The following is a 22,490-nucleotide window of genomic DNA, read 5'->3' on the forward strand; positions in this document are numbered from 1 at the left end:
ATCCCAGATGCGGAGCAGCCAGGTTAAGATGGACTCGTTTGCCTGCCGGGTGAATTCCCTCTGTAGATCCCGCAGCTCCCCCAGGGATAGAGAGCGAGTGATGATCTCCGGCTCTGTCTCTTCTGCTGGGTGAGATGGTCCTGCCGCATCATCATCAGTCGCTGTGCGGACTGATTTGCTCTTGGATTTCTTTTTCTGGACGGGGGCAACTGCTACCGGCTTCAACTGTGCTGATTTGCTTCGTTTCTCCTCCTCAAGAAGACAAAGTATTGTTCTGTTCTTCAGCATGAGGTACACAGTGCTGGTCGCAGAGAAAAAAGAAAACAGAACTGACAGGAAGATTATGCCATCCTTAGCATCCAGGGAGAACTCAATATTGTCAAGGACGGCTGTGCCTGACCTGAAATGTTGGAAGAAACCGCTCTCTCTTCCTAGCCCCAGAGGCTGGGTGCGATTGCTGAGGAGGTCCCAGACGAAGCAGCTCAGGTTAGGCCAGGCAGACAAAGTCGAGTATATATAACGAATGGTGTTCATCGCCTCACAGGTAACCATGCCATAGGCATAATAAACCAATAGAGCAATTCTCATGCCATTCCCTGGTCGCAACAGGAGCAATACAACGGGCAGATAGTATCCCATTTGAGGAAAAATATAGAGAGCGAGATACAGTACCCATATAGATAAGCTGAGCATCATGGTGATAGGATTTCTGAGTTTCCCCAGGTCGTGCCCCACGTTGGGCGCCAAAATATGTCTTGGTTTGAAAACAAACCAGTGGGAGATCACAAGTCAAGATTGAAATTAAAAATAAGTGAAATAATACAAGGAAAAGCACTGACAAAGTCAGATACAACCTAACACCCTGTTAGGGTGGTAGTAGCAGTCTAACTGAAGTAGTCCAGTTGAAGCGGTGATCCTGTGAAGGTCTAGTCTCCAGCTGAAGATCCAGTAGTAGCTCTGGTCCTCTGGGAACCCAGTAGACAGGGCTAGCTCAGGCAGTTCCAAGGCCAGGTTATATCCAGGTGGGAACACCTGGCTCCTCCCTCCTCGGCAGAGCATCTCACAATGGGATGAGATAAGTCCATGAGTCACACGGTGGGTCCCTGATGGCCCATTGCCTGTCATGCGGGGTGGGTCATTAGCAAGTGATAATAGCTAACGGATGGCCCATTGCCTGTCATCCGGAGTGGGTGATAGCAGCTAATGGCCCACAGCTGGTGGTAATAGAATACTTAACTACATCAATATTGCAACCTAGGACAAAAACACAATGAAATATTCTGAATCGAAGGTAGGGGTTCAATGCCTGATTCTAGAGAAAGCTCTTAAATTTCTTTCCGAAAAGCCCTTTACAAAAAACAACAACAAAACCAACAAAAGAATAAATGCCCCAAATCTCCTGTTTAATATGAGAGCAGTTGGTGAGAACTACATGATGGGTCAGAAAGTGTTCTTAAAACTTTAACCACATCTTCCTTGATGCACATGAGGGATTGGGACCATTATAGTCTTAAACCTTAGTAAAGCTTTGAGGAGAGTCCAGGAAGCTTACACTTGTCTGCTAGAGTTATGATGATGGGATGGCAATAGAAAAACTCAGAGGAAAATCTCTTTGAATTTGCCATTCTTTTTCCTTCTTAGAAGTGGTCAGAATGGTAAACAGTACTAAAATTAGGTCTGGGTTTCAATTGTTAGGAAAAGGATTTCTCTAGCATGTGAGATGCTGTACCAAAGCTTATAGTGTCTTTTAGAATTAAATTGACACTGTACAAGGTAACTTGAGTCTTCAAGTTCACAGAGGAGTTGCAATATACTCTTCTGAGTGTCTGTCCTTACCATACTTAAAGTATCTTTATCCAGAATTGGAGGAGCTAATGAAGCAAAGTCATAGGCTGAGCTGTCTTTTGTATCTTCCCAAGGACTTAACCTTGAGTGCTGTTGATGGCTCTTTAAACTCTCTTCTGAAGATTTACACTCTTTTAGCTGGTTTCTGACTATTTCTCTTCTCTCACCATTTTTGTGGTTAGAGTACTAAGGTGCTGTTGTGGACAAAAAACTATTTCATTCCACAGACAAAATGAAGAGTCTGACAAATATGGAAACAACCTCTTTAGAATAAACCTTGTAGAAACTTTTTTTCTTCTTTGGAGTCACCTTGAGGTTTCTCCACTCTACTGTCATTTGAAAACTTAGCCCTGTCTTCCTTAAATTCTTTCAAAGGAAAGAACAGCTCACAATAACAAGACCTGAGGTCAAAATTGGAGTTTTAAAGTATGTGCATCTATGTGCTGGTATATTGAATGTATATTTAAAATATTTCTTCAGTCTTCTCCAGCCACAACTGTTACATCTCCTAGTTCTACTCCAGCAAAAACTATTGATACATCTCCTCCAGTTGATCTTTTTGCAACATCATCTACAGCTGCTCCAGTCAGGTAAGTTAAAAAGTGAATTTGAGTTACTGAGCTTCGTGTAGGTACCAAAGTCATACTTGTAACAGGAGGCTGGCCTGTAGGGCTTTGCTTATTTTACAGGCAGTGTACATCACTATTCAATGGGCTACATTATTCTGCCACTATAGATCACAAATAAACTCTAATACCCCCCCACCAAAAAATGCTGTACAGAATTTCTAATTGAGTAGACTGAAGTAATGTGCTAATCCACAGTAGTCTTTACTGACCTTCAGGATTCTCTTTCTAAAACTGCTTAGTTAATATTCCCTTTTCTTGCTTTTCAAATCAGTTAATCAAGCACAAAGATAATGAACTTCTGAAGGTTAAAGTAAAGATAAACATTTTACCTGTGAGAAAATCTGAACCTTACTTTCAAGTCAAAAGCAGAAAAAAGCGCTGTTGCTCATTGTAAAGAGCAGAAGTGATTGAACTTTAGAGGTGTAAAAACTCTAACCTTGAACCAAGTCTGTAACATGTAACTAATTTATGTGTGAGGTGAAGAGCTTCGCTGAAGAAAGAGCCTCTGTTGTTTGTTATTTAAATGTTCTAGACGAGCAAGATCTGGTTTCCTAAGTAAATACCTGACTGGCATAACCCATAGAAATTTTGCCTCTACTGTCTAGTGCCTATTTATTGCCTGGAAATGTGGGTTTCTTGCTTTCTGACATGGCATGTTGAAATATGAAAGTAGAATGGTGCTGGTTTCAGTCACAGCAATCATTTTCTCTGGTTTTAGGGACCACCTGGGATTTTGCATTTTCTGGTTTGGGTGTTGTGGTGGGTTTCTTTTGGTTTTGTCAGCTGGTTGGTTTTAGGTAGGGGGTTTTTTCTGTTTGGTTATTTGGGGTTTAAAAAAGAAATTGTAAGTCTAGTAGATCTGTTTAAATGTCCTTGCCAGGAAATGGAAATAATTAAGGTTCCCATCCTGGATTGTAACATATTCTTGGGACTCACTGCACTAGAAGTGCTTATGGCCACTGCTCTAATCCTGAGGCCTGAAAAAAATGTCTCTGTTTCATCCAAACTCAGGTTAATTTCTATAATCCACTTATGACTTTTTAAAAAAATTCAGTTGAAACAGCAAATTCCTCCAGCATTTAATGTCTCTCTTCCTTTTCTCGGCAGCTCTTCCAAACCTTCCAGTGATCTTTTGGACCTTCAGCCAGATTTTGCTGGTACTGGGCAGGCAGCTCCAGCACCTGCTCCTGCGGGTGCTGCTGCTGCTGCTGCTGGTGGAGCCACTTCGTGGGGAGGTAGAGAAACCTCACTCTCAGCACCTCTTCTTGCAGTCTCTGTCTCCTTGCCTGGCTGAACTGAAATCTGCCTCTTTCTCTGCTAGCACAGGATGTTCCCAACTCACTCCCAGGCTTCAGCTGACCTGACAGTCAGGCATCCCTTTGCAGATTCTTCTTTCCAGGGATATGCATAGTAGTATAAGCTGCTTATAAGGGCCTGACTGCAAAGCTGGGGGGAGCCAGGATTATGTGACTAAAAGTGAGCAGGAAGGGGATGGATGAAGGTGAGCAGGTAAGGCAGGCACTTCAAAACAGAAGAACCAGAATTGCTGATGTGCTTACTGGCAAGGTGGGGGCAGAAACCAACTCTTCTGTTTATAGAGCAAAGCCCACAGATCAATAGATGGAAGAATAAAAATAGCTTTTAAAACAAAAATGCATGTAAAGCAAATGGTGGCAACTTAGTTCTGCTGCAAGTGTGATTACCTCTGACAAGCCTTAACATATTTTAATAAAGTGTCTTCCTTGTCTGCTTAGAATAATAATATGGAAATAGAAGTAGAGAACTAACTGCTTTCAAACAGGAATAACTAGCCAGCTCTCTGAAATCTGAGCTCTGTGGTCAACTGACCCTCTTGTTCCAGGCAGCACTAGCAGCTGCTGATCTGGAGGACCACAGTAAATGTAGGCAGTCATCACTCCTGTCCTGTTAAAACAAGGAATTCGGCCAGTAAATGTGATTTAATTTACACAGTTGTAAACTCTTTGTGCTGTAATCTTAAGAGGTCCTGTGTGGCAGTTTAATGAACTCATCAGCCCTCTCCCGGCAGGAATGCAGCACTGAGTCATGCTGACTCTGCTGTCAGTGCTCATACTGGGTACTGGTGGCTACTGCAGTCCCTATTTCTGTTCTTAGTTGTAGTTCATTAAAGATGACATTGCATTTCAGCCACTTCATTATGAGAGGATAGCTAGGGCTGTCATGTAGACCGTGTATTGCATATTTCAGTTTAATCTATTGAATTAATTTCTTTTTTTTCCCCTGCAAATGTCAGTTTTATTAAGAGAAAGGTAATCTTACCCAGAAAGCAAGACCAAAGAGTCATCTATTATAGGATGCCTGGGACGAAATATTCTGCAGTACTTTGATTGCGTCCTTTTTGTCTTACTTTGTCATTGCAAAGCACTGAAATACAAGCTTTTGAGATGTTTGAAAGAGTATGAAAGAGCTAACTTTTCTAATCAGTTGCTCATTCCTGCAATAATAGATATATAAATAAATAGCCAGGAATAAAGTATTGTTTTGCATAGAAATAAAAAGCTGATTTTTTTTTTTTCCTTGTTGGACAAAATAACCTGTAGTTGTTTTTATTGTACTTAATTGCTAGAAACTTTTAAATGGATTAGTAATGCACCTAGTCCTCTTATTCCATGACAGAAAAGGACAGCTAACTCTTTTCCTTTGTCCAGAATTGTTGCTAACCTCATCAAGTATACTTCAGTCTTATCTTTCAGAATAGCATTTTGGTAACTTAGTAAGCTTCAGCTTTGTCTTCTTTACTGCTGGCAGGAGTCCAGGTATGATGACCTGCTACTGAACTGGAATCTTGCTTGCTTTTTTTTTCCTTCTTTTTTCTTTTTAAAACTCTCTGAAAGAGTAAAAATATTTCACTCAGAGGGTAGGGCAATACTGAGGCAGATCCCTGATGTGAGCTAGTGAACTCTCCATTCCTGAAGATTTTTCAAGACCTGACTAGTCAGAGCCATGACTGACCTGATCTGGTGTTGGGAGCACTGTTGTTCTGAGCAGGAGGCTGGACAAGATGACCTTCCTTCCACCCAGGCAGGACTTTTGGGAGGATGTGTAACAATGCCTCCCTGCTACTTGAGCTGCTTATTCTTCTGGGCTACAGCAAGTTAATGTGGGAACTCATGGGAAAATAGCAGTAGAGGGAGGAAGCTGGAAGAAGTGCTGCAGCTCAATAACCAGGAAAATGAGAATGTTGAATACTTCATGGTGCAGCATCAATATGTGTCAACAATAAACAATCCTGCTGTTCTCAGTCTCGCTGGCAGCGTAGGTTCTCTGTATTTTGGCATATGCTGTATATTCTGTATAGTGGATTATATTTAGGGATATGTACGGTACACTGTATATTTTATTGTATACCTACTGTATTTCTGAATGCGCATTATGTTATCTAGCAAGTGAACTAGAGCTTATGAAAACCTACACTTCTGTGCTATCAGGAGACCATCAAGATAGGGTAATATGCTGCAAGGTGAATAGATAGGCATTTGGCAGGTAGAGTAGACTGTAGTATTACAAAAAATACAGTAGGTCAAAGTCTGCATCTTGCAAGGTCTGACTCTTGGACATAAAAGCAAATTGACTTGAACTTCCGCTCTGACTGGAACCTTACAGTGTGCCTTAGAACATGGATTTGCTAATAGCATTGGTACTTTCATATTACTTTCCAAAAAACCATTGGTTTTAATCATTGCCATACTGAGACTAAGTGTAGATTGCTGTGCTGGATAATTGTAATTTCACTGTATTGAGTTCTATAGCATAATTGAATAAGAAAAAGGCATTGAAGACTAAGCTAATAAACTTAAAAGTTTGCCAGCAGTTGTTTATTTCAAGTCTAGTAGCTGTAAGACATTCACCTAGTGTGCAGTAATGGGATACCAGAGTGCTGCATTTTTAATGTACTGTTCTGCTCTTTCAGAATGGTATTTTGACTTAGTTCAGGTTATTCAGTCAGTCTCAAGTAGAGCTCACCCAAGAAACGAATTATGAAAATTGTAAAAAACCTAAATGTAAGGTTTTGCTGCCTTTTTACAAGTGATATATAATAAAAATTGATGAAGTCGGGGCTGTGCCTGCTCAAATAATTTTGCTTCCAAATGCTGACCCACAGTAAAGCATCAGGACTCTGCTTGCTGTTCAGTGTGGATCAGATGAACCCATGACCCTGTTATGTGTACAATGAATCTAGGAGCAACACTGAGCTACCCGTTAGTAAATAAGTAGTTGCTGAGCTCAGACTATCCTAACTGCAGAATAAAAATTTAATAGGACAAACTCGTTAGTTTTCACATGTTTTTATATCTCATAGTTGATTTTAATGTAGGCAGAACTTCTGTGTTTGAGCTCAATCTGCCTGATCTCAGAGGACATCAAATTGTAGGAAAGTCTGTCATTAAAGATGCTTCATTGGCTTCCAAAAGCAGTTGACTAAGGAACCAAAGCTGGAGCAGAGCCAGTCTGCTTATGCTGTCAACATTCATACTCCTCATAACAAGTGTTAACAGAATTAGTTGTTTCTGCAGAGCATGTTTTCTCTATCATAAATGCAGAAAAAGCATTTGAAGAGGAGCTGCTCTATTTATTTATTTATTTGTTTTGCACTTAACAGTTGTCCCAAGTCCAAGAAGCACCACCTGTTTGTCTCTCAGAATATATTTGGGGACCAGGGATGCCATGTGTGGTATCCTGAAGTAACTTAACATCATATTTGCAAGCTGCTCACTGCTGAAGTACCCTTGTTCTAGTGCCTGTTCTGTGAAGGGTTCTAAGGATATACTGGTTCTGTCTTGAACAATTATTAAACAGAATGGGCTTTGTCATGTCAGAATAACTTCTTCAGTTTTAGAAAAGCAAGTATAGAAATTATGTTTAACCTAGACATGTGATTTAGAATGAACATTTGGCTAATGAACATTTACAGTCTGTCAGTTCTACTAATTGGCCTGTTTTTTTATTCTGCTGTCATTTTAATGGACAATCACTAGACCTTTTGGGAGAGGGTGAGTAATATGTTTGATTTCTAAGACCTTTGTATGTTAAGACTCCTTACTGAAAGCTCCACCTTTCTGGAGCTGAGTGATTGTGGTCTGTGCCTTTCCCCTTACGTTTCCTGTTTGATCTTCATTACATGGTTGTATGTAGATAATCTGGCTGCACTTTCCGGTGTTACCCCCGAGCCACAGATTTCAGACCCATTTGCCCCAGAGCCAACTGCAGCTGCTGCTCCAGCTACTGATACTACAACTACTACGGCTGCTGCCGCTGCAACTACCACTGTCACTGCTGCCCCTGCTGAAGTGGATCTCTTTGGAGGTTAGTTTGGTTGCTGTAGTGCTCTACACCAGTTCACAATGCAGTCGAAGCAGTACTGAGCTCAGTTGTTGTAGCAAGGCCTCTGATTTAACCAGCTGTACCAGAGGTGCCTGTGTGTGGGATGCTAGATGGAACACGAAATACAAACTTCCCAACTACCTCTGTTTGCTGTGCTTTTAGCTAATAGACTCCTCTGCATATTTATGAAAAATGGAGAACTGTAAACCTTATGATTGAACAGCTAAGAACAGTAGTTCTCAGGTCCAAGCTGGGGTAAGCAGGAATTGTTTCGACATTATTCAATAACTATGCACAATTCTAATTCACTAATACAATTTGTGGGAAAAGCAGCTGTGCTTTCATAGTTAAAGAGGGTGGATGTGACAGTGTCCTGCCCCTTCATTGTTTGTCACACTTGTGCTGTGTTGTGTTTCTTTTGGGTATTTCCTGAAAGTAAGAGTATCAAGCCAGCTGAAATTAGTGTATTTCATCATTCTTGAAGCTGGGTTTTAGTTCACAAATATTTGCAGTAAATTGAAGTGGTGATGAACTTGTACTAAATGCCAACTATGCAAATAATGTAAAGGGAAAAAAGGAATCATTCTAAGAGTTTAGTTGTGCTCACTGAGTTTCTAATGTTGTCTGCTATCCCATTGAGTAGGAATACATTCCCACCATATGTTGTCAGTTTTCTTGTTACTCCTGTGGAGCAGGAGGTTTCCGAACAGAATGCCGGAAATTACATTTCTTTTGAGCACTACACCAGCCCAGTAATGGAGACACCTTCTTGTTTACAAGCTATTAACATGTTTAAGATCACCTGAACACTCTGTTTTTTTAGTTTTCTCTTTGCTTTCATGCATACTTCCAGCATGACAGCGGATGTCGGGCATAAGTATTACTTGCCATCAAGATTGAATTCCAGTATCTTCTCTGTGGGGTGTGTTTATCTGTCACTTCTGCTGACAGGAATGCTGGAGAGGTCTGTAATAAGCAGTTTGACTACAAAGATATTTCCTGAAGACTGAAAGATCCCAGTTAGAAGGTTTTTTTAGGGACTAGCTTCAACAGACAGCACCAAAATATCCCCTGTTAAAGTGCTGAAAAGCTGTAGGAAAGGAATACAACTGCTACCTGCTACTTACCCCTCATTTTACAAAGATTGATAATAGTCTAAGTGCCACGAGATCAGCCAGTTGAGAAGCAGCTCCAGAATTGTCATGGGCAAGGTTCTGGATGTCATGAGGAGTGAGAGAGAGTCTGATGTTGGTTGCTCTCAGAAGCCAGGGCCTGTGCTCATTAACAGCCCTGCAGTTGCAAAGAGTGTGAAACTTACGGTATGTGAGCACTGAGGTCAAGCCGGTCTTGGATACCACACCTTCAAATTGCATTATTAGTTTATTAATTTTGTAATAGGTATATGACTTTTTGAAAAATGAAACAATAGTTAAATGGATAGAAATCACTGTAAGCTTGAAACAGTGATTAGAAAGGATTAGAAAAATGCCTGCTTGTGCTTGTTCTTCCAGTACTACAGCAACAAGATGCAATCTTTTTTTCCTACCTTTTCCACTACTCTGTGCCTGGAAAAACAGCTACTGCCAAATCATGTGCCTCCTTCCAGGCTTGTCAGGCAAAGATCTGGATGTGTTTAGTTTGTAGAGATTTAAGTCATCATTAGATAACTTAGTGACGCATGTTAAGATGGGGAGCTTCACCCTTCAGTGTGGAAAGAATTTCACTTCTGCAGCATGCAGACTTCCGTGACTTGATCTCTTCCTTTAAAGAGAATGTATTTTGTTGCTCAAATGCTATAAATCTCCAGTGGATTATATACTAGATGAAGACTTTTTTTTTTTTTTTTTCCCCTGGAATACTTCAGAATGAAGCAAGGTTACATTATTTATGATAGCAGTAAACCTCTAGTTCTCAAGAAGCAAAATACCTAAACACACTCAGCAGTAAAGGTACTTTTGTGGTGCCTTCAAGACACCCATTGAACAGACCCTTTTAAGGCCCATGAATCTATATTCAACTTCCATCTCTCTGTTTATGGTTTGGGATTTTTTGTTTCTTTGTTTTTTTCCTGAAGGCTGTGCTGTAAGTATATTCTAGCATCCTGTACTAACATTCCTTGTTACTTTTAGGCTGTACAGTGCGAGAAGAGGCAGTTTTTGGGCAGGCAGTGCTACTCTGTAGCTTTTGTGGTGCTAGAGATGCTTAAATTTAATCCTATTAAATAGGTATTTGACCTTTGAGATCTGCTGAAGATACAGTATTCAAGGTCACCTTAACTTCTTGCAGCTTGGCAGTGCTTTGTTGCTCCACAGGGTTTCTTGTGGTGAGGTATGGTAGGGGAAGGTACAGGAGCAGTGATGTCAGGAGAAAGAATGTAAAGAGTGTTCAGGGAGTGTCTGTGTAGGGAAAGAAGCTCAAAGCTGCAGGGAAAAGGTAGCCAAGCTGAAAGAAGAGGGAGTAGAGGAGGCTTTGGAATAACTGTTGACTGCACTGTATCACTGATACTTTAGCTGATAGGAGCTGCATGCTGCCTAGGACTGGGCTTTGTCTTTAAGAGATAAGCTCTGCATTATGTGTTCATCACTACTATGGCATTGGAAAGGAGATGAGAAATGCAGGATTGATCCAGCATAGCTTTTTAAAGGAACTCAATCTGATTAATAGGCAAGCTTTCAGTTACCTGGGCCAACTTGAGGCTCAGTACCTTGAAATGCCACTCAGTAAGAAAATTTGGGCACAGTATTTTTGGATGCATGCAATGTGCTCTTGAGTTACATTTTGTTGTGGGATTATTCTGTAAACATTGCAAGTAACAAGTCATGGCAGACACTGTGCAAATGTCAGTTATTGGGCATTAAGATGATTTGAATTGTAAGTGGGCAGGACTATGGTTTTCCCTGTAAAGAAACCACAGGCAAAGTGATGAAGACTTTTGGCACTTAAGGACTAATGGATGTCCCTTATGCTGGTACATGCTTGTATAGCAAGCTAGCACTTAGTTAAAAAAAACACCAAACAACAAACACTTTGCATTATTATTGTTATTATTTCCTAGCTCTCAGCCTAGGGAAATATTTCTTTTTAACTCAGGTCAGGTTTTCTATGTCAAAAAGTAATGAAGGGTGACTGAAGAGGGAAAAAGCTCTGGGAACATTTTCTTGTGTACACTTTAGTTCTGTGATCTTTCCTACACTTGTGACTTCCACAGGATTGTTTCACATGTTACTTGATACATTAATGATTATAAGTCAGCTGTATCACCTATGTGAGTAAATTTGTCACGTATTGATGCCATGGCATCAAATAAAGCCTGAATTTATGAGATTAAAGAGATCACTCTGCAGGAACACTTATTTTGCTGCAGACAAGATGTATTGAAGCACTACTTCAGTGTTGAACAACTTTGAAAAGCCCTTGTTTGCACATTATTTCAGTAAGAGCTATATTTATGAATTCAAGTGTAATGCAGTACATAATACATACCTGTCACTCCTAGTAGATGTTCCATGCAGTGTGAACTTGCAAAGGTTTCATCAACTCTCTTTAAGTTTTCAGGATGTCAAGAAATTCAAGTGAGAACCATATGTTACTTGATTATAGAAGTCAAAAGCTAAATTCACTTTTGAAACAGGAGATGTAGAAATGTAAAGAGTATAGTAACTGCTTTAAAGGGAGAAAATCTTTCACTGCTGAATGTACAAATGTAGGCTTACTACAGCTATATGGAGGAACAAGAAAGAAAATAAACTGTCCTTTAAAAAAAAAGCAGGTTTAATTGTATCCATTTTTGCATATTATGCTAGATTTTAGCAAAGGGCAGCTGTGCCGCAGCGGCAGAGCCTTTTGAAAAGAACCTTATAAGTACTAACTTAAGAAAAACCCAATGGCAAACCCTTGGTTTAAACTGTGAGTTGTAGGGTCACCTGCTCAGGTTGGTTTGTTTCTATGTTCATACAGGTTTCTTGAGCTTCTCAGAGTAATTAATGTTAGGAGTTCATACTATGACCTTTTTCATTTAGATTCCATTATGAATTTAGGTGTTTATCCCACCTGCCATTTAACCCAAGTCTGATGCTAAAAAAAATTATAATGCTTGGCAAGCACCTTTCTCAGAAGTGTCAGTAAATAACAGAACTGGTGCCAAACTGTCTGTTTCCTTCACCTGTGGGCTGGAAGGAACTTGTGCCCGCATGAATCTCTGTGACTGTTCCATGTGGAATTTCAATAGCCTACATCTGGGCAGGAGTAGGTGTCACTCTGAGGCTGAAGTGATCTCAGCATAGAACTAGTGACTAGCTCTATGCATTCTGAATTTCTGCCTTAGATGTCATCTGGAGTCTATCCTTTCACATTCTGGGAAATAATTATGAGTAGGGTTGACCAATGTCTGTGCTGTTGGCCTATAAGCTTGTGTGGGCACAAATGTGTTTTTTTGAAAGAGCCCAGGGTGCCCCTTCATGTGAAAGCTGGCCCTGTAGAGCAAAACTGAGCACACTTGATGTTACACAAAACATCTTCTCAAGCAGGACAATGCAAAACTCTTCAGTTCAGTTCTGTGCTGAATTCCTTCCAAGTAGCAAGTGGTGTACTCCAGTGTCTGGTATACATACAATACTGGGATGTTTGACTCATTCTGATGTTTTTACTTGGACAACTGCCATCCAGTTTTGTTGTTGAACAACCCTGTTACTTGAAAAATAGAATTATATTAGAAATGGCTTATTAGCAGGCCTTTTTTGCTACTAACTCATTTTAATTCTATTGTACAAGACTAATGGGCTTTCTTCTGTTGAAATTTTGATGCATGTTCTTTTAAGCTTTTTAGATTACGTGGCATGAATTTGTTTTTAAAATGGTTGTTTTCATTTTAAAATTGACATTCAAGTTAAAGCATGTTAAGCTTTTTCCTGTGCTAATTTGACAGTGCAATTGCAGTATTCCCCAACAGATTTTTTTTAACTTGCTAACTCTTGTAGCTGTAGAAAATGTCCTTTACAAGCATCTTGAAGTATTTAATCCTCATTGTGCAGTCTTTTTTTGTGAAGAAAATGCTTGCCTATGAGGATAGTCCAAATGGCACAGTCCATTAGGACTACCTCATAGAATTAAGAGCTACAAATGCTGGTTTAAATGTAGAAATAATGCTGTTCATAGCTTGAAATTTAAGCATGCCACTTAGGAACTGGCAAACAGAAAGAAAAAAACAGACAAAGAGCAAGTGGCAAACAAAAAAAAAATTAAAAAATCTTGTGAGCAAGTCATTCCAAAACCCCAAACCAGTTGAGGTTTCCCTAACTTGAGTGGTTGGCCTAGCGGTGATCCTAAAAGGACAGACAGGCTATGGCTGGTCAGCCCTCAGTTAAGATGAACTATCTTGATCTGTTTGAAGCAAGCTGAGTAAATATAACCTATGCATCAGGTTATGGCTTCAGAAAGATCCAGTTGGAATACTGTTAAGAAACAAGTAAGTTCGATTTTTCAAATGTTGCATGAGTTACTTGGCTCAATGACCAGAAATGGTAGATGCAGATGTCTACCGGAGTAATTGGATTGTTATTCATAACGGTGCAAAACACTATGCAAGTAAACTCAGTTGCCAATTAATCATGTTTAATACAGGCTTTGAGCATGCAAGTTGTTAATATTTGCTCTTAAGTTAATTTTGTTAATTAGTTGATTTTGGGTAGTACCTGAGCATGCTGCTCTGAACCCTTATACAATGAGAATAATGCCTTCTTTTATGCACACTGTGCTTGTTGTGGGCAACCCAAGAAGCTCCTTCTGCAAACCCTTTCTAGAACCTGCTCGTGTGGGACTGGGGGAGAGACAAAGCGTTTTGCGCTGCATGACTTGTCTTGCTGTTGGAGTAATTACATTCATGTTGTATAAGGGGATCTACCTATGCAATTTAACTTGGTTCTTTTACTATATTTTTCTTCTCTTTATTCTTTTTTTTTCTTTTAATTTCTGTTCCTAAACTGCACCCAAGATGCCTTTGCAGCTTCTCCTGGGGAAGCCCCTGCAGCAGCTGAAGGGGCAGCAGCACCAGCTACCCCAACCCCTGTAGCAGCAGCTCTTGATGCATGTTCAGGAAATGGTGGGTTTTATGTCATTAGATAGTCTCTTGTTTTGCTGGTTTTCTTTTGTTTAAACTACATGGCAGTGTGTTTTTCTGAAAATTTCTTAGTGTTTGCAATTGGTAAAAACAAACCTTAGACTGAAGAGCATGCTTAACAAAACTGCCTGTTTCCGAGTCCCGGTAACTTCATGTTTATTTGGTAGTGCTAATAAACAGTTCTGTCAGTGCTGAGTTGTAAGCAGTAGCCTGGATAGTCCTGTGTCATATTTGTTTGTTTGGCCTGGTCAAACAGCCTTTGAAAGTTCTCCCCTCTAGTAACTAGAACTGCTCAGCCTTTCAGACAGTTTTTATTTTAGAAAAACTTGAGTAGCATGTCTGGATAAGTAAGCTAGATGTTAGAGCAACCTCCTCGGTGTGCGTGCGTGTATTTGCAGTTATGTGCATTGCCTATAGTTGCTTTGTTCTTGACTTCCTCCCTCACAGATCCTAAGTATGCATACACATATATTTCCCCTCTCCTTTTTACAAGACCCCTTTGCCCCATCCGAAGGTAGTGCAGAGGCTGCTCCTGAGCTGGACCTCTTTGCTATGAAGCCAACAGAGACTGCTGTTCCTGTAGTTACCCCTACAACTAGTGCAGCCACTCCAGTTCCTGCAACAACTCCTTCTCCAGCTGCTGCTGTTGCTGCTGCTGCTACTGCTACTACAGCTACTGCCACTACCACTACTGCCACCACTTCTGCTACCGCCACCACCTCCGCTCCTCCTGCTCTAGATATATTTGGTGGTAATTTTGTTTTTAACTCTTTGATTCTGGTGGATTGATCTGTCAGGAGTACCAAATGAACAATTCGTTGTTGCATGCGTGTTGTGTGCTAGGCTTTCAAATCAGAGAGCCTGTTAATTTCAAATATGATGTGCAAAATTGGAAACTTCTGTTTTCAGTCCTGCCTTTCAAAAATGAGTTAAAGATGTGTTGTGTTCTTGGCCTTAGATTTATTTGAGTCTGCTCCTGATGCACCTGCAGCACCTAAACCAGATGCTACTCCTAGCATAGATCTCTTTGGTACAGGTAAAGAGAGAATGCTTCCAATACTCTGCTGCTTTGAGGCTGTGCAATGGTGTAAACTGATTCGAGTGATACTTACATCTTGTTTTTTCTTTCATTTCTGGAAGATGCATTTTCGTCTCCACAACCTGGAGCTTCTCCTGTGCCTGAGAGTTCTCTCACTGGTGATCTCTTATCTGGTGAGTTCTTGTTTTCAGACAGACCAGTCTACAGACTTAGTGGGTTTGGATTTTTTTTCCAAAAGTAAAAAAAAAAAAACCAAAAAAAACCAAACAAACAAAAAAAAAAAACCTGCCAATTTACATCTTTAAACTGAAATACTTAGAAGTATTAAGTTTTGGGTTTGCTGCTTTGGTCACAAGATGTGCACTTGCTGAAGATGCAAATCATGAAGAAGCTGACACTGAAGTTCAATAAGTAAGTGATGTGGTTGTTGAGAGAGGAAATCCTCCTCTAAGCGTAAGAAAATGCTTAATAAGCAATGTTTTCATTAAAGTACTGTGGTTTTCAGTTGCTGTGTGAGAAATGTAACACTTTCTGTTTGCAGTTCTGGAGACTGTAACCCGAATTTACCAAACCTGTGGTTCTAACTGTTGGAGCCCATGTGGCTTTGAAATATTTAGCTATCATTTTTGCCTTGCTGATACTAAATATTATTTATCCTATGCTTACTGCAGTGGATGCATTTGCAGCCCCCTCTCCTCTACCCACTGCCTCTCCAGCAAAGGTGGATTCTTCAGGTGTGATTGACCTATTTGGTGGTGGGTATTTTTGTTTCCTCACCACTTCAGAGTTGAATCACTTCATTTCAATGACCTTTGCGCTTAGCTAAAGCTGCAGGTTTCCCTTTCTCACAACTTTTCTGTGTGGCCTTAGGGCTGAGTCTGGCATGTCCTGTTCTTGATATTGCACCATAACGAACTGCAAATAAGCTGTCAGTCTGGTCATTCTGTTGTCATGACGTTTGCCATTCTGTCCTCTGTCAGTGCATGTGTGGCTCTTCCTCAGATGTCCAGTGAAAGTCTGCTCTGTCCTTTTCCTTCTTTGCTAATCTCCATGGTCATGCTGTTTTCTCTCAGTTCCGTTTCTCAAAGCAGCTGAAGTTTTGAGGGTGACTTGTCTCAAACTGGGTATACCTGAATCACAGGATCTTTGTTGGATTCGACAAGGTGGAAATTAGGATGGGCACTACCAACTCTAGGCATGCTGAGGAACAGAAATGGTGCTTGGAAGCAGTGAATTTCAAACATTAGTGAGATATTCTTCTAAAAAGATTTCATATGAGCCACTGGCTTGTGGATGGAATTATTCCATACTTTCATCCAATGCATTCATATCCAAAAGACTTAACTCTGTTGTCTTGAATGCTGTGATTTGTATCTGAGAGGAGGCCCAAATAAAAGAAACTTCTTACAAGTGCTGGTTTGTTGTACATCCTTTTTTCCACCTGAACTTTGCATCCATAGTACTGCTCTGCAATAAGGATGGCCAAGCAGTTTCATTTTCTTCTTCTGATGTATGAAGTGGTTATTCTTTTGTCATCTTATGTTTATGATACATGATGAATATATGTATTTAATATTGAACTCTTCACTTTTTCTTGGTGCTTTCTGGAATTCCCTTTAGATGCTTTTGGAAGTAGTGCTTCTGAACCCCAGCCCACAACCCAGGCTGCTTCTAGTTCCTCAGCTTCTGCAGACCTACTTTCTGGTAATAAAGAACATCTGAAAACTTGTTACTTTAGAGAAATACTAAGAAATGGTGTTTGAAATCTTTTGTGTTCCTTGTGTGTAGATAGGGGAATAAATTAGTTGTTCATAAGATTTCTTAGTACTTTAGATGTTTTAATTAAAAGTGGAGTGATTTCTAATGGAGGCAATATACTGAAGTACAAGCTAACTTCCTAGATTATCTTCTTTCCATGTTCTTTGTTTTTCTACCTCCCACACAAGCCTTATTCTTCTGTACTATTCACTGAGTATGAATGTCTGCATAAAATTTCTTTGGTTTCTGTAGCAGTACTGAAGCTAAGCAATATTTCGGGCTATGCTTGTTGTTCCTTACAGCTAATTAAACTTATAGTTCATTCAGTTTGGTTGCTTTAATTGAGGCAGGTTGAACACTTAAATGTTAGTAGCTTGAATGAGTGACTTGGTAGCAGTCTTGAATTTAGCCAAGGAGAGTGGAATGATGAGAGCATGCTTTTCTGATCACAAGGGCAGAGAAGTGATAGATACCCTCTCCTTGTACTGATTGAGACGAGGTCTCTGCTGGTGCTGAATGTGGCATCACTGTCACGCCCTGTATCAAAGCTTGGATAATTGTATTATTTTAGTTTGCCTCTTACAGATAAGCAGCTCCAGCTGATTTCTGTGTGTACTACTAAACAAAATTCATGCTATACCATGTATTGTAGTGGCTACAGTAATTGTGCTAAACAGCTGTGACTCATCCCCATCCCAGTTTCAAGTTTATAGAGAGCAAGATCCCAGCATATGCACTTCTGGTTTGTAGAAGACTTGTCTTAAATTCTCCCATGTTTCTGAAAGGTGAATTTATGTCATTATTTAAATTAACACTACCCCAGCCAAAACCAGCCCAATTTGTAGAACTGGTGGGTAGGTTATCACTACATTTTCAAGTACCTGCTCAAAGTGTGGACATTGTCTAGTTGTGCCACAGGAAGGTACAAATTGTCTAGATAGTAATAAGGCATACATCCATTCTCAATCAGCAAGCCAGATTCTTAAACTGGGACATAATGTGTAAATGCATGCTAAAGTTTTAGGACAGACTGCTTCAGATTTTAAGGTAGAAGACTACTTCTTTGTTTCATATTGCATCAGTAGGTCTTTGTATTAGTTTGTGGATGGCTTAAGGACACAGATCAGGTTTTAACTAATAGATTCTGAAACATGCCAGTCTTTTGCAGTTGCATGTGTTATCAGGAGACTGAGTGCAAAGAGGTTGTTGGACAGAAGCTAATTCTGCTTATGCAAACATTACAATACAAAATATTTTATGTTGTTATCCATAACTAAGCTTAAATGCAAGCAGGAATTGTGCTCCAGATGGCTTAAACTTTAGCAATGTGCTCTCTGAATCTGATGAGTTGCATTAAATCAAAACCTAAATTGTAAAAGGGATGTTCTGAGTCTACATACTCAAGCAGACCTGAAGCAATTGGGGTGAACAGATGATTTTTTTAAATTTTATTTTATTTATGCTTTGAATATACATTCCAAAGGGCTCTAAGTAGATTTGATTTTTTTTTTTTGGCAGACAGAGGGAGTCTATAAACATTGCAGCATATTGCTAAGCATTTGTTCACTCTAGATAATGGCAGATGTATAGCCTGCAGTGTAATCCAGTTTTAAATTTAAGAGTATCTGGAGTTCATATGGTGGCTGAAGGCTTGTCCTTCATGGTTTATGAGTGTTTGGTTGTACTGAGTGTTTATATGCATAATGTTATGAGTATACTTAGTATTCATAATTGTTTTAAGTGTTCTGCTGTCAAATAAGTTCTTGCTCTTTCTTGGCTTGCATAGGAAATTTGGAAGAAATGTTTTCATACTCTAAGCCTTTCAGCAGACAAAACTAAAACTATGCTGATAGACAACAGTCTAGCCATTTTCCCTTCTGGGTCTTTCTATCCAATTAAACTGTGTGCATGTGTGTTCCAGTATGTACTCTAATAACATATTTTTATATGAAATCTTACTTGGCTATGTAAAAGCAACCTCAAAATCAGGCAGTTGGAGGTGTCCAGACAACACAAGAGCTTTTGCAAAAGCTGACAGAACTTTCTAAACAGAATCTTATACTGGATCATACCCTTCTGCCAGGCTCCTTGCTCTCACTCAGAAGTGGAAAGACAAGCTCTTTAGATAGCTCCTGTGCTTTAGGAATTGCTGCAGTGAACTGCCTTTGTAATCCCTGGATGTGGTCAACCTGCTTCTGCTCTGATTCTCTGGAGATTAGTACTTTTTTTGCAGATAGTTGAATGCATGGAACTTTGCCTTGGGATGCTCCTAGGACAGAGCTTGTGTTAAGGATCAGAGGACTGCCCAGCATCAGTCATGTTTTAGCAGGTATCTGCTGCAGACCACCTGCTCAAGAAGAGGCAAGTAGAGGAAGCCTTTTTTAGGCACCTGGAAAAAGCATCACTGTCACAAGCTTTGGCATGTGGGCAACTTGAACCACCATACTATGTGCTGGAAGGGAGACAGGGAATGCAGCTGGGCATTGGTAATCTGGAATGTATTAGAGAATCTCTAGATGTGGGTGATCAAGGCATACCAAAGTGAGTTCAGTGGAGAGCCACAGAGATGGTGACTTGTGCACATGACATATGCAGAGAGGCTGAAATGGGCCAATTCAGCCTTGAGAAGGCTAAGGGCAATCCTTAGAGATGTCTAAACTCACGGGACTATACAGAGAAAACTAGCCAGGTTCTTCTTGGAGGTGCGCAAAGGTAGTGAAAAAAAGGCAATGTGTGTGGGAAACTCATTAAATACTGTAATGGTCTGATAGGAACTCATGTCAAGAACAGACTGTGGAGAGATGATGGCAGATCTGACCCCAGTGTGTTTTTCGATATTCAGGGTCAGCAACTGTGAGCATGACACTTGCTGTGGGCTAGGATTTGGGTTATAAAGGCTTCTTGGTTCCATTATACTGAAGTAAGCCTAATAAATACAGGGAAGCTCACACAGGCTTCTGAAATGTTTTTTATTTCAGACTGCAGAAAGCAGGCTGCTCTGCTTTTCCTGCTCCTGCTTCCCTGGCTCCAGCTGGTGCTCTTCATTGGTGGCATCTGAAGGGACCAGTTTAGGTTAAGATTTGAGCGTTTTTGGTCATTACCTGCAATCTGGAAAGCTTCAACTGAGGGCTGTAATTTATGAGGTATTTCTAATCAGGTTGCACTCTCCTGGCTGTGTAGTGCATAGTCAAGTTTGCAGTCCCTCTCCCAGGTGTGTCTGGGGCCAGTGTTTTTGTTTTAATAGGCCAGGCATTCCACACCTAAAGCCTGTCTCTGGTGGTGCAGCAAGTTGCTGGGCTGCTGCCCAGGACCCAGTGATGGCACACCACTCTCATTTCCCCACGAAGGGTTTTGGTTTGAATGTGATTGATTCTGCTTTGCCATGGGCGCAGAGGAACAGTTTGAAGACATCTTGACCAGGAAAACTAGGATATTTTAAGACAGTGAGAAAGGCTAAACTGGATTAGTAAAACATTGCCTTATGAACTGAGATTCCAAAGTAGTTGATGGGTGATCATATGCATTTCTCAAGTTAGTCTTCTGTTTTGTTTTTTTTCTGAACTAATAGTTTGTTTTATTCTGCCTGTGTTATTACTTCCTTAGGACAACAGCACGTAGAACTGGAAGAATTGTGTTCTCTATTCTGTTGGCCTGCCTCTGCAAAAATCTAAATTAAAATCATTAATGTTTTTATTGGTGACTCTCAGAAAATCTTTAAATTCCCATGGTCATACCTGGCATACCAAGAATGCTTGTGTAGTACTGAGTTATTTATAGTAGTCCAGTAGGAATTGTCTTTATCATTCTGCCCTCTGTAGATTGAGCTTTTGGTAAACACAGTCTACCAAGACTGACTCTAATGTTCCCACTTCTCCTATGTGTTTTTTTGAAGGCTTTGGAGGTTCATTTATTGCTCCCTCTCCATCACCATCCCCAGTCACTCCAGCTCAAACTGGGTTACTACAGCCTAACTTTGATGCAGCTTTTGGGACAACAGCTCCAACAGCTGGCAGTTCATTTGATGCATCAGGTGAGCCTCAGGGTTTCTTCCTGTGAATTTTCTAATGTGTTTTATATGGTAATAGGTTAATGACACCGTATTTAGGCTCTGAGTACAAGCAATATCAGTGACCTCCCTTTTCTTTCTCTACTGGAAGAACCTCAGGCTGGTGATAAGGCTGGTGTGTGCCCAAGAGCTCTCTGTACCCATTTTTTATTCTACCATATCAGTAAAAAAGTAGTGTGTACATCATCCTTGCATGTGCTTGATAGCATGAATCAGGAATTACACAAGGAAAAGACTATTCTGTAAATCAAGTATACAGGCAAGTCATCTTGCCACTGCTGCTGAAGGTGCTCTGGAGCTTGCATGGCACCTGAGGGTACACAAAACAGAAACTGGCCTAGAGTTCTTTGCCTGACTTTAAGCTTAAACTTTTATCACTGCTATCATTTTGTTTGCATCTCTTCCATTCTATATTTTTCATGCTGGGTCCTTGCTACAAACTTAAAATTGGTGAGTTCTACAACTGTACAAGAAAAAAGGTGGAAATAGTACTGCTGCTTGGTTATTTGGTTGCTTGCCAGTGCACATGCTACCCCTTCCTGTTGACTTAACATTGGCATGTACCTCAAATACAGATCAGAAGATAGAACTCAGGCATCAGATGTACCAAGCAGTTTGACTTCAAGGGATCTAAAAATTACCTTCTGAGTTAGATGACTGGACTAAAGAGAATAGCACTGTTAGTGTGGATGGTTCTGGTTCCTTCTGATCTCATAAGATGTTAGTAGGTTTTCCCAATTCCCTGCTGCTTGCAAGTGAATAGTAACATCTTGAGACTGCCAATCCTGTTGCTGTGAGATGTCAAGGTATAAGACTGCCTTTGCCACAGTAATTCTGACTGGTGTTTGCAGCAAGATGTTCATTTTAAAAAACTTTAAATGAATATCTCCTGACCAATGTGTGTGTATCTGACATCTCTGTAAGGATGGTTGTAAGAAAAAGAGTGTCATGTGGAAGTGGTGCTGTATCTATGTAGATTCAACGCTCCAATTAAATTCCTTTTAGGCATGTCTTCTCATATTAGTTTTCATTGGTATAGCTTTTTCAAAATTACTGTACATTCAGTGTCTAGTAAAATGACATGCATGCCCTTGTTGGCATTACTTTTAATGTCAAATGGTGTTTTGGTAAGACTTGTGTTGTGGTTGTCTGTGCTGTATTCGTTGAGCAGCAGCAGAGTAGCAGGTACTGCTTTTTTTGATCACAACTGCTGTTCTAACCCTCTTTTCTTTCACTTCCAGTGTTTGATGGCTTAGGTGATCTTCTTATGCCAACTATGGTTCCTTCTGGTCAACCTGCAGCACCCACAGCCACAGCAACAGTCCCTGCTGCAGCAGCAAGCAAAGGCCTCGGAAGTGATCTTGATTCATCTCTTGCAAACTTAGTAGGCAGTAAGTGACAGATTGTGGTTTTAAGTGGTGTGGCATGCAGATATGTTGCTTTTCCACGGAGTCAAATACCTGTATATTTTAGCTTGCTTCAGTATCCTTCTGTTCCTCTGGGGGGGTTGGGGAAGCTATCAGCAGGAATAAGGCCTGATTCAGATAGTTTGTGTTTGTCCTTTTTTGAGCCCAGGATCTGACTCAAATAATGGCATTTGTCTGGTAGGTGTAATTTGTAATTATGGTGTAACCATCCCAGTTTCATTCCAGAGGCACATCAGACTCTTAATAGATG

The 22,490-nt window shown here is 40.3% G+C and overlaps 1 protein-coding gene across 1 annotated transcript in view; it reads left to right on the top strand.

The window, feature by feature from the left end:
* Positions 1-22,490, top strand: part of SNAP91 (synaptosome associated protein 91) — a 68,024-nt gene that overhangs the window by 35,618 nt on the left and 9,916 nt on the right. Inside the window, exons 14-24 of the mRNA XM_085056410.1 lie at positions 3,582-3,709; positions 7,490-7,504; positions 7,647-7,817; positions 13,825-13,932; positions 14,444-14,701; positions 14,909-14,986; positions 15,091-15,162; positions 15,661-15,744; positions 16,610-16,693; positions 20,640-20,777; positions 22,055-22,204. Of these exons, the coding sequence (XP_084912536.1) occupies positions 3,582-3,709; positions 7,490-7,504; positions 7,647-7,817; positions 13,825-13,932; positions 14,444-14,701; positions 14,909-14,986; positions 15,091-15,162; positions 15,661-15,744; positions 16,610-16,693; positions 20,640-20,777; positions 22,055-22,204 (1,286 nt within the window). The remainder of the gene's footprint in view (positions 1-3,581; positions 3,710-7,489; positions 7,505-7,646; positions 7,818-13,824; positions 13,933-14,443; positions 14,702-14,908; positions 14,987-15,090; positions 15,163-15,660; positions 15,745-16,609; positions 16,694-20,639; positions 20,778-22,054; positions 22,205-22,490) is intronic.

The sequence above is a fragment of the Lichenostomus cassidix genome, chromosome 3 (assembly GCF_008360975.1).
Source record: "Lichenostomus cassidix isolate B80296 chromosome 3, HeHo_3.0, whole genome shotgun sequence".
Taxonomy (NCBI): domain Eukaryota; kingdom Metazoa; phylum Chordata; class Aves; order Passeriformes; family Meliphagidae; genus Lichenostomus; species Lichenostomus cassidix.